General features: G+C 46.0%; 2 protein-coding genes across 4 annotated transcripts; one reads left to right on the plus strand and one right to left on the minus strand.

The window, feature by feature from the left end:
* Positions 1-626: 626 nt before the first annotated feature.
* Positions 627-8,495, plus strand: nipsnap2 (nipsnap homolog 2). Of its 2 annotated transcripts, XM_076981598.1 has the most exons (10): positions 641-834; positions 1,405-1,544; positions 1,635-1,680; positions 3,702-3,796; positions 4,772-4,842; positions 5,436-5,576; positions 6,172-6,203; positions 6,435-6,529; positions 7,001-7,084; positions 7,207-8,495. In XM_076981598.1, exons 1-10 carry the CDS (start codon positions 755-757, stop codon positions 7,269-7,271), a joined length of 849 nt encoding a protein of 282 aa, XP_076837713.1. In that variant the 5' UTR covers positions 641-754; the 3' UTR covers positions 7,272-8,495. The 2 variants fall into 2 exon arrangements, with proteins under 2 accessions (XP_076837712.1, XP_076837713.1); XM_076981597.1 differs by having other exon boundaries at positions 627-834; positions 6,435-7,084.
* Positions 8,496-8,497: 2 nt separating this feature from the next.
* Positions 8,498-10,781, minus strand: psph (phosphoserine phosphatase). 2 transcript variants are annotated; one of them, XM_076981599.1, is made up of 6 exons: positions 10,519-10,781; positions 9,840-9,991; positions 9,640-9,774; positions 9,370-9,515; positions 9,128-9,276; positions 8,498-8,997 (listed from the first exon to the last, which is right to left on the minus strand). In XM_076981599.1, exons 2-6 carry the CDS (start codon positions 9,977-9,979, stop codon positions 8,866-8,868), a joined length of 702 nt encoding a protein of 233 aa, XP_076837714.1. In that variant the 5' UTR covers positions 9,980-9,991; positions 10,519-10,781; the 3' UTR covers positions 8,498-8,865. The 2 variants fall into 2 exon arrangements, with proteins under 2 accessions (XP_076837714.1, XP_076837715.1); XM_076981600.1 differs by lacking the exon at positions 10,519-10,781 and adding an exon at positions 10,091-10,255.
* Between the last annotated feature and the right edge of the window lie 373 nt (positions 10,782-11,154).

An 11,154-nucleotide genomic window follows, 5' to 3' on the forward strand; every position in this document is an offset into this window, starting at 1 on the left:
CAGTCATATCAGTCATGTTAATTTTGTTCGTCATGGCAGTGATGTCATTCCAGTCATGCCAGTCATGTCAGTCATGTAATGCCAGGCTTTGCAGACTACATTCATACTTTGAATACATGGGCAGTCATGTTAGGCATGCTAGGTGTGTAAAGAGTGAATTAACAAAGCATAGTCTCTGGCTCCCTCAATCTATCTCTGTCGGTGATATACAGGCCCAATCATGTATAGACACATGCAGGCCTTCCTATATTGTTCACATAGATGCAGCCCTAGCCAGATGTGCTGTTTCTGTGTCTCCCTTTCTGACACATGCAGATGTCATTACACACTATCTGTAGAGCACACACTGGCCAAACCCAAACAGCTTCTTTTCACTTTTAGGTCTAAAGGACCTTTTGGGCTTCCTTTTGCTTATTGTGTGTGTGAACCCGCCTATCGCCGCTTGCGGCTATATTTATTATTATTATGGTATTGCTGTGTTGCTACCTTTCCTGGAATATGTTGCTATGGTAGCGTTAGCATTATTCTGACTATACAATGCACAGTCAGACATAAAAAGAAGTTGATTCGAGTGTAATCAGATTAATGTTCAAATATCACATTCATCGTCTTTCGTTTTTAATCTTCTTGTCTGTTCATTGCAAAGGTGACCGTTTATTTCGTGGTTTTAAATGGAACTTTTCTGCCCTCTAGTGGAGGACGTACGTAGTACATCTCTAACCATTGTTTTGTGGCGTCTGCTGGGCAGCTGAAGATGGCGAGCACCGTTCTTCGCCGTTTTAATGGCCTTAATCAGGCTAAAAGATCGAAAGGATTCGTGTTCACTTTTATCAGGTCTGAACGTTTTATCTGCATTTATTGTTTGTGGTTGTGCAGGCAGCATTTTTAATGCTTTTCACCCAGATGCACAAATGTGCAACTGAAGTTTACCTAATGTTAGACAGCTAAATATCTAGACGAGGCCGATTTTAAATGTAACAAAATGTCTTAACTGCATTGGATTATTGTAGATGTAGAAGAAGTCAGGTCACGCACAGCTCAATAAAGACATATAAATTATGATTAGCAAGATACAATCCAGTCGACTGGGCAAGGTCAACCATTATATCACTGTATTTGTGGCGTGAACGAGATGAGAGGTGCATTGTTTCGTTTCTAAGTTTTGAGAGAGTTACACAGATTGTGGTGCATTGTAGTCATTTCTGCGTAAATGTGACTTGATCCTGAATCCTGCACACGCTCGCGCATAACCAAGACCTGACGTCATCACCCCGCGACAGACTTGATTATTTTGACTTTATTATTTTGCAGGTGTGTTGGTCTTGGTCACACTGTATACTTTATATACACGAACACTTAGTAGTTTTATTCCCAGAAGAGTAATGAATGTGACTTGTGTTTCAGGAGCTTGTCAGCATCCAGTAACAGGAAAGGAGAGGAGAGCTGGTTTAAGTCTCTGTTTGTGCGTAAAGTGGATCCGAGAAAGGATGCCCACTCTCATCTGCTTGCCAAGAGAGAGGACAACAACCTTTATAAGATCCAGTGTAAGTGACAGGGAGGGGGTCCTTCACTTCTCATTGGCACATTCTGTTTACTGTTAAAACCTTTTATAACTAGTGCTAATTTTATTTCAGTTCATAATGTAAAACCAGAGTGCTTGGATGCTTACAACAGACTCTGGTGAGTGTCACTTATTTTCCATTTACATGTTAAGTGTTATTAGCAATTTACCTCAATCAGCTCAAGCTGCAGTTGAGCCCTAAGACTGAAGTGATTGACCATGGTAGTCACTGAGCTGCTCAGTTGGGGTTGGGGCTAGTGTTCAGTTTGGTGTTAGGGTGGTTAATGTTCAGTTTGGTGTTAGGGTGGTTAATGTTCAGTTTGGTGTTAGGTTTGGGGTTTTGGGTTAAGGTAATGCCTGCTGTCAGCACTCCACTGCACAGACCTGCTCTGTGGGAATTCACACCTTATCTGTGAGTAACAGCACTCATACTTAACAGAGAGGGTTAACACTAGTGTTGGGTTGCACGGCTGGGTTAGGGTTAACACTAGTGTTGGGTTGCATGGCTGGGTTAACACTAGTGTTGGGTTGTATGGCTGGGTTAGGGTTAACACTAGTGTTGGGTTGCGTGGCTGGGTTAGAGTTAACACTAGTGTTGGGCTGCGTGGCTGGGTTAGAGTTAACAGTAGTGTTGGGTTGCGTGGCTGGGTTAGAGTTAACACTAGTGTTGGGTTGCGTGGCTGGGTTAGAGTTAACATTAGTGTTGGGCTGCGTGGCTGGGTTAGAGTTAACACTAGTGTTGGGTTGCGTGGCTGGATTAGAGTTGACACTAGTGTTGGGTTGCGTGGCTGGATTAGAGTTGACACTAGTGTTGGGTTGCGTGGCTGGGTTAGAGTTGACACTAGTGTTGGGTTGCGTGGCTGGGTTAGAGTTGACACTAGTGTTGGGTTGCGTGGCTGGGTTAGAGTTAACACTAGTGTTGGGCTGCGTGACTGGGTTAGAGTTAACACTAGTGTTGGGCTGCGTGGCTGGGTTAGAGTTGACACTAGTGTTGGGCTGCGTGGCTGGGTTAGAGTTAACACTAGTGTTGGGTTGCGTGGCTGGGTTAGAGTTGACACTAGTGTTGGGTTGCGTGGCTGGGTTAGAGTTAACACTAGTGTTGGGTTGCGTGGCTGGGTTAGAGTTGACACTAGTGTTGGGTTGCGTGGCTGGGTTAGAGTTGACACTAGTGTTGGGTTGCGTGGCTGGGTTAGAGTTGACACTAGTGTTGGGTTGCGTGGCTGGGTTAGAGTTGACACTAGTGTTGGGTTGCGTGGCTGGGTTAGAGTTAACACTAGTGTTGGGCTGCGTGGCTGGGTTAGAGTTAACACTAGTGTTGGGTTGCGTGGCTGGGTTAGAGTTAACACTAGTGTTGGGTTGTGTGGCTGGGTTAGAGTTGACACTAGTGTTGGGTTGCGTGGCTGGGTTAGAGTTAACACTAGTGTTGGGTTGCGTGGCTGGGTTAGAGTTGACACTAGTGTTGGGTTGCGTGGCTGGGTTAGAGTTGACACTAGTGTTGGGTTGCGTGGCTGGGTTAGAGTTAACACTAGTGTTGGGTTGTGTGGCTGGGTTAGAGTTAACACTAGTGTTGGGTTGCGTGGCTGGGTTAGAGTTAACACTAGTGTTGGGTTGCGTGGCTGGGTTAGTTAACACTAGTGTTGGGTTGTGTGGCTGGGTTAGAGTTGACACTAGTGTTGGGTTGTGTGGCTGGGTTAGAGTTAACACTAGTGTTGGGTTGTGTGGCTGGGTTAGAGTTGACACTAGTGTTGGGTTGTGTGGCTGGGTTAGAGTTGACACTAGTGTTGGGTTGTGTGGCTGGGTTAGAGTTAACACTAGTGTTGGGTTGTGTGGCTGGGTTAGAGTTAACACTAGTGTTGGGTGTGACTGAGCCTGCAGCAACAGGAGAAAGGCAGCTGTACTCCATTCCTTAGTGTAGTAGCATGAGTAAATACTTCTCTCACTCACTACACACACACACACACACACACACACACACACACAGGACTGCTCTTAAAGGGTTAGCTATGTACTGCTGTCTTTTAAACCTCTTGCCCTTATACTCTTAGGTAGTGTTCTCATCCAACTCCAGTTTAAGGAAATAAACGATTCTTGTTTTTCCAGAAACTGATGGCATTGGTGTGATGTATATTTTGGCCTACAGTGAGGATGTGCTGCCCTCCATCCACACGGATGAGTTCTACCCCTGTGAGCTGGTGGGGACCTGGAACACCTGGTATGGAGAGCAGGACCAGGCAGGTAGGTCCACATCCAGCACACACCTCACTCTCCCAGTGTGTTCACTCCTCACCCTGGACATACCTCACTCTCCCAGTGTGTTCACTCCTCATCCAGCACACACCTCACTCTCCCAGTGTGTTCACTCCTCACCCTGGACATACCTCACTCTCCCAGTGTGTTCACTCCTCACCCTGGACATACCTCACTCTCCCAGTGTGTTCACTCCTCACCCTGGACATACCTCACTCTCCCAGTGTGTTCACTCCTCACCCTGGACATACCTCACCCTCCCAGTGTGTTCACTCCTCACCCTGGACATACCTCACTCTCCCAGTGTGTTCACTCCTCACCCTGGACATACCTCACTCTTCCAGTCTCTGTTCACTCCTCACACTGGGCACACCTCACTCTCCCAGTCTCTGTTCACTCCACCCAGGACACACCTCACTTTCCCAGTCTCTGTCCACTCCTCACCCTGGACACACCTCACTCTCCCAGTCTCTGTTCACTCCACCCAGGACACACCTCACTTTCCCAGTCTCTGTCCACTCCTCACCCTGGACACACCTCACTCTCCCAGTCTGCACTCTGACTGGTGGGCAGGAGTGCTCTCAGACTCTGTGGACCTACTCTAGTTTCATGTGTGCTGGCAGTAAAATGGCAGACTAGTGTCTTGGCTTGGGCGTGGCTCAGATGCTAACTGCCCCAGAGTATAACCTTGCATTAAACTTGTGCTTCAGCTCAGTGAAGTCTCTGCAGACTATGGAACTTTAGTAAACAACACATCCCTGTGTGACAGCAGTCACTCACACGTCTATCTCCTCCTACTCTGTGGGAGTCCAGACCTTAGTGAGGTGTGCAGTACGGTGTTCACAGTATGGTGTTCACATGTAAAAAGATCTGAAGTTTCTAAAATTCGGTTTTGTTAAGACGTTAAGAGTGTTCAGCAGGGGGAGCGTGCAGGTCTCCACTCATGTTTGCCTCTGTGTTCAGTGCACCTTTGGAGGTACAGGGGAGGGTACCCTGCCCTGACCGAGGTCATGAACAAGCTCAAAAACAATAAGGTATGAGACACCGTGTTTAAAACTGCTCTGCATGTTTCAAATGTCCATGTGGAATCTCCGATCAGCAATGAAACTGTTCTGCACCTTACAAACGCTGAGATCTGAAATCAAACAGTATTCAGGCTGATGATACTGGTGAAATTTTCTTACCAGCATAACAATAATGGACAGCTGTAGTCCATAATGCAGTGCTGCACCAGAATCCCAAAAGCGAACCCCAGTCAGCAAGCTATTGTGGATGAAAGATCTATGCACATGATAGTTGTCTGTGTGCAGATGATTTACAGTGTAACAACTGTCTGTGTGCAGGTGAGTTACACTGTAACACCTGTGTCTGTGTGCAGGTGAGTTACACTGTAACACCTGTGTCGGTGTGAAGGTTAGTTACACTGTAACACCTGTGTCTGTGTGCAGGCGAGTTACACTGTAACACCTGTGTCTGTGTGCAGGCGAGTTACACTGTAACACCTGTGTCTGTGTGCAGGTGAGTTACACTGTAATACCTGTGTCTGTGTACAGGCGAGTTACAGTGTAACACCTGTGTCTGTCTGACTGCAGGAGACTTACATTGCTATACTAATGTTGTGTTGCAGAAGTTTCTGGAGTACAGGAACGAGCGGGGAAAGATGTTGCTGTCTCGGCGGAACCAGCTCCTGCTGGAGTTTAGTTTCTGGAATGAGCCTGTTCCACGAGAAGGACCCAATATCTACGAGCTCAGGTCCTACCAGCTAAGAGTGAGCACTCCCCCTCACTCCTTCTTACACCCCCCCCACACTCCCCATCACTCCACCCACTCCCTCTCTCTCCCCCTCACTCCTTCTCACACATCCCCCCACACTTCCCCTCACTCCCTCTCACTCTCCCCCTCACACTCCCTCACACTCCCCCTCACTCCCTCTCACTCTTCCCCTCACACTCCCTCACACTCCCCCTCACACTCCCTCACTCTTCCCCTCACACTCCCTCTCACTCTTCCCCTCACACTCCCTCACACTGCCCCTCACTCCCCCTCACTCTTCCCCTCACTCCCCCCGTCACGGCACCACCTGCTACTTCCATCTCTTCCCCTCAGCGCTGCTGGAAACTGATCCACAACTAGATTATCTCATAAGGCATTCTAGATTATTTTAAACAGGTTGAAGATGGATGTTAAAGGTGTGTGCACATGAAAGTAGTTTAAAACAGACCAGATGTGCAGCTCTCTCACGCTCATGCTAGTTCCCCTTTACAAAGTCTGACATTCCAGTAATTCTCTGCAGTAGAGCACTGGATATTAAGTTTCTGGGACACACGCTTGCGAAATATAACATTTTATCTTTGTCTTTGCAGCCGGGGACCATGATAGAGTGGGGTAATTACTGGTATGTTGGCCTACATATAATTAAATTCCACTTTTTTCATGTTTTCTGTTACTATATAATGGTTAATATAAAATATATAATGTGTTTGTTCTTTTGTGAAATTGCTTAATGTACAGAAATCTTTTAAGCAATCATGAACATGAATACTGTTTGGTTCATGTGGCCAAAATCTGCAGAATGTATTGCAGTACTAGTGTTGCATGACTGATGTGGTTATTATGGGCTGTTCAGGGCTCCAGCTATTCGATATCGGCAGCAAAACCGTGAGGCGGTTGGAGGGTTCTTCTCTCAGATAGGACATCTCTACATGGTCCACCACCTGTGGGGTACAGCAAGTGCTGCATCCACACAGCACATACATGTCCACTCAGCGCATACATGTCCACGCAGCGCATACATGTCCACGCAGCACATACATGTCCCCATCACATACATGTCCACGCAGCGCATACAGGTCCACATCACATACATGTCCACACAGCGCATACATGTCCACGCAGCGCATACATGTCCACAGCGCATACATGTCCACGCAGCGCATACATGTCCACATCACATACATGTCCACGCAGCACATACATGTCCACAGCACATACATGTCCACGCAGCACATACATGTCCACAGCACATACATGTCCACGCAGCGCATACATGTCCACGCAGCACATACATGCCCACAGCACATACATGTCCACGCAGCACATACATGTCCACAGCACATACATGTCCACGCAGCACATACATGTCCTCCAATAAGCTGGAACTTGAATACATGGATTATGTTCCATTTCTGACAGCATATAAAGACCTGCAGATGCGAGAGGACACCAGGAACGCCGTCTGGCAGCATGAAGGCTGGAACGAGGTGGTGTACTACACCGGTAAACACCACCCCTCTCTGGCCCACATTTAGCAGCGCACCTTCTAGTAACGTGACCCTCCTGTAAAGACAATTACTCATTTGAAACTGTTCTCCTAATGTGAACTTTTATCCTTGTCCAAGTCCCCCTTATTCAGCACATGGACTCCAGGATAATGATTCCAATGAAAACATCACCACTGCAGTGATCCTCATCCGGGTCCACACAAGCTGAACAGCCCTTTGGACAGTGAAACGGCCCCTGAAGCCCCGCCCACTGCTGCTTCACTGTGTTCTCATTATGGCAACAAAATCCATAAAAATTCTGCTCTCGATGACCATGAAACCACAGCTGTTGTATGGGCCACGCCCTGATCTACCACCCCATGCAGAACACTTGCTGCTCAGGTGATGCACTTATTCGTGTGATGTTGTAAGCTTGACTTGTCAGCATGCTTAAACACCCCCCCCCCCCCCCCCCAACAACCATCACATCACCGTCCTGCTACAGTACAGCACTGTTCAACCAGACTAGCAGACAGGAAAGTTGATTATCCTTTAACCTCCAGCCCAGGACCCTGGACCTGTTGTAACCTGTGGACCTGGGTAACCCACAGGTCTAACACACATATGTGCTCCAATAAACAGGTAGAGGGAACACCAAGAAATGAAATTACAACATGGGCCAGACTCTCAGGACGTTAAAATAAGAAATATACACAAGAAACAGGCATTCTGACACTATATTTGCTTGTTTGAATCATTTCCATATCATATCATGTACATACCCACCACCATATGTAGTTTGTTAGCTGTGAGGCCTGTCCATGGCCTCTAGACCAAGCTGTGAGAGCTGGTGAGAAGACTCGAGCGCACACAATCGATTTTTCCTCTGCACACTCATGTAAAACCATTTTAATGTACCTGATGTTACCAAGGGGTTATTTATTTCAGATTTATTTGTTGTAAATATACACATGTATAATGTGACCAGAAGAAACGTATTTCAAATAGTTTTCTGTGTACTGCTCCACTAGCTCTGTGAGGATGCATATTTGAAAAATGATTTCAGAATCTGTGATTTCTAAATCTGTGGTTTTATGGAAAACAAACCTGACCAGTTAAACCAGTTCATGCCTGTTTTAATGGGAGTTCTTGATACTGGTTTTCAGATTTCAGATTTGATACTGTTGCACACACTTACAACTGCTTGTCACATTTTGCAGCCTGCTGATAAACTGCTGGACATTGTTCAGTTTTGACCTCAGATGTGTTTTGCTCCAGGCCTGTTTTGCATATGTACTGTTTTGCATATGTACTGTTTTGCATATTTACTGTTTGTAACGTGTCTCACTTGCAGTTGTTTAACAAGCATAGTGCAAACTGCTCATATATCTGAAACCGATGCTGTACAATAAACCAATAGACCATGATGCACTGAGTTCCAAATTTAAATGAGCATGACATTCTATAGACACATTAAATAAGTTGAATAACTCAGAATATATATGCACACACACATGCGCACACACACCCACACACACACTGGGTATCAAAATGAAAGTGTTCTATAGATACCCAAATTGCACATATATTATTTAAAAAACTTTTATAAAACTTTATATATATATAATCAATATCTAATGATCTATTAGAGCATCATAAATGTTAAACCAGAAATCCAAACTGAAAATGACACATGTCATATCGCATTAGTTACTTTGATCAGTTATTCTAATAATGTTCCTTCTATGCCATGTAAACTCTGAAAATAGTTCAGGATGGTGAAACGTTTGCAGGACTCTATATATGCAAACAACCATCTGCTAAATCTTCAAGTTCTTTTAGCAGTTCCCCAAAGCTGGTGACATACCACGAGGACTTCTCCTTGACCTGTTGCCGGACGACGTTGCCACCGAAGCCAATGAACGCAGTCTGAAAGGAGAAAACATTCACATCTAAACAGACCGGAGTGGTCACTCACTCTCAACAAGTCCTCCTTGGCCAAACACAACGAGTGTTTAGGCGTGCGGGGGGGGGGGGGGGGGGGGGGGGGGACACTCACGGCAGGCGGGCACGCTTCCAGGTCTGTGGCTCCATCTCCAATCATCAGTATCTTTTCAAAGCCGTATTTCTCCTTCAGTAGACTGATCACTCTGCCTTTTCCACCTGACTCGGCTGTAGGTTGTGTCTCATCAAACCCTGCGTACTCCCCTAAGGGTGAGGCAGGAAGAAGCATCATCAAGTACTGAACACACAGTCAGTCGTAGGTCCACGACCGCAGGCCCACTGTGTAAACTTTCTTACCGTTGAAGTAAAACTTGAGGCGATTCGCGAAGACGTGGTCGAGGGGGATGCTGAGCTGTGTGGCCACGTGCTCCACGATACAGCGGAATCCTCCGGAAATGAGGAAGACCTCCACTTTGCGCTGATGTAGCCTCTCCACAAGCTCCCTTAAAACAAACGTTTTGGACGCCTGCGGTTAATAGGAGGGTTCAGATATCTCAGCAGAAACGCAGGTGGTGAGCATATCCATATTCCTCCACTAAAGCAGCGTAGAAGTCAACGTCAACTTACTTAATACCTGAAGTCAGCTGTGGAGGGTGGTCTGTTATCAGCTTGTTTACTTGCTCCCTTGAGCATTTTATAATGGCAAGGCGCTCCGTCAACGCCGTTTTAAAGCTCATTGATCCTCCCATGGCCTTGCGAGTCCTGTGGATAACGGAGGTTACCTCCAGCACCAAACCACATCATGTCAGTGCCTGATAAATACTCACATCTCTGCTACGGCATCACCGACTCCACAGAACTTGGCCAGTTCGTCGATGCCTTCCTCCTTTATAACCGTGCTGTCCACGTCGAAGCAAACCGCCTGTGCGGCGCGAAACACCGCTTTCGTCTCCTCAGACGTGGACATGGTGGAGATGTTCTGCAAAGCAAGAACGTGAGGTTAGGAAGAGAAGACAACAACATTCATTTGTAAATTCAGTCTAAACCAGTCAGGCTGGACTTGTAATTGCCGAGTTACACGAAAGTCTTGGTAAACACGGGCTGAGTGTGAAGGTCTCAGCGCAGACCAGGACGGACCCTGTTGTAGAAGCAGCAACTTCTCACTCGTCTACCAAGAGTTACAAAATATCAGCTGCAACACCAGTTCAGCTCAACAGAACATTTGGGCGGTGGTGCTGTTATCTAACCACTGTGAAATAGTGGCTGTTAAAACGGCACAGCCTCCTCTAACCAACCGTACCGAGCTGGAGCTGCTGGCTGGGTTATTGCATCACCCTCCAAAACCCCCCCAGAGCTTCAGTAGAAGAGCTTTAATGACGTTAATATCGCCTCTAGTCGTCCTGCATATCCGAAATTAAAATTAAAACCACACACTCGAAATGACCAACGCGAACGTTTATAACGCGAACGTGTGTGTAAACCACCACACAAACGCCATCTGCTTACCTTCAAACGCTACTTTGACAAGTCCGCTTCAAGATTCCCCACCCTATGCCTTAAAAAAAACCTACAAAACGTGAAAAACTTTTAACTGAACAATAATGAAGTGTTGTTGGCTCGTCCCTGCCGGTTTCCTTGTGCTCTGGGAAGGAGAGTGGCGGCCAATCACACCCGGTAGTGCCGGCGCTGCAGTCGTGTGATTAAGCACCATTGGCCGCTCCGCCTGTGTCCGCCTGGCTGGTGGAGCTGCGGACTTTGACGGCCCTTAATCACGGCTGATTGATGAGTTGTGTTGTCCTAGTGCTGTTATCTGAACGTTTCTGTTCGTAGTCGAATCATTACACAATCATAACATTGTTTTTTTTAACATTATTTAAATTATTTTATTTATCTTTTACTTATTCTTATTTATTTTCTGTTTCCATTTTTATTGCTTTTTATTATTATCTTCTTAAATTATTTTATCTTTTAATCATTTTATCTTTTATTTTTTATATTGTAATCATTTTAATTTCTATTTGATTTCCTTTAAAATCTTGTTTTTAACTTTTATGTATTATGGGCAACGCCTTCCCAAGGTGATGACCTCGGGTCATAATAATCTTCTTTATTTTCTTGTGTAAAGCACTTTTTATTGCCAGT

Source organism: Brachyhypopomus gauderio, chromosome 19 (assembly GCF_052324685.1).
Source record: "Brachyhypopomus gauderio isolate BG-103 chromosome 19, BGAUD_0.2, whole genome shotgun sequence".
Classification (NCBI taxonomy): domain Eukaryota; kingdom Metazoa; phylum Chordata; class Actinopteri; order Gymnotiformes; family Hypopomidae; genus Brachyhypopomus; species Brachyhypopomus gauderio.

Bases quoted from the DNA above. Each gene is read 5' to 3' on its own strand.
- nipsnap2 (XM_076981597.1), top strand. From the start codon at position 755: ATGGCGAGCACCGTTCTTCGCCGTTTTAATGGCCTTAATCAGGCTAAA. The intron at 835-1,404 runs GTCTGAACGTTT...CTTGTGTTTCAG, and splicing joins TTCGTGTTCACTTTTATCAG to GAGCTTGTCAGCATCCAGTA. The intron at 7,085-7,206 runs GTAAACACCACC...TCCTTGTCCAAG, and splicing joins CGAGGTGGTGTACTACACCG to TCCCCCTTATTCAGCACATG.
- psph (XM_076981599.1), bottom strand. From the start codon at position 9,979: ATGTCCACGTCTGAGGAGACGAAAGCGGTGTTTCGCGCCGCACAGGCG. The intron at 9,775-9,839 runs GTGAGTATTTAT...CGTTATCCACAG, and splicing joins GGTGATGCCGTAGCAGAGAT to GACTCGCAAGGCCATGGGAG. The intron at 9,277-9,369 runs GTAAGAAAGTTT...CCTCACCCTTAG, and splicing joins CCTCAAGTTTTACTTCAACG to GGGAGTACGCAGGGTTTGAT.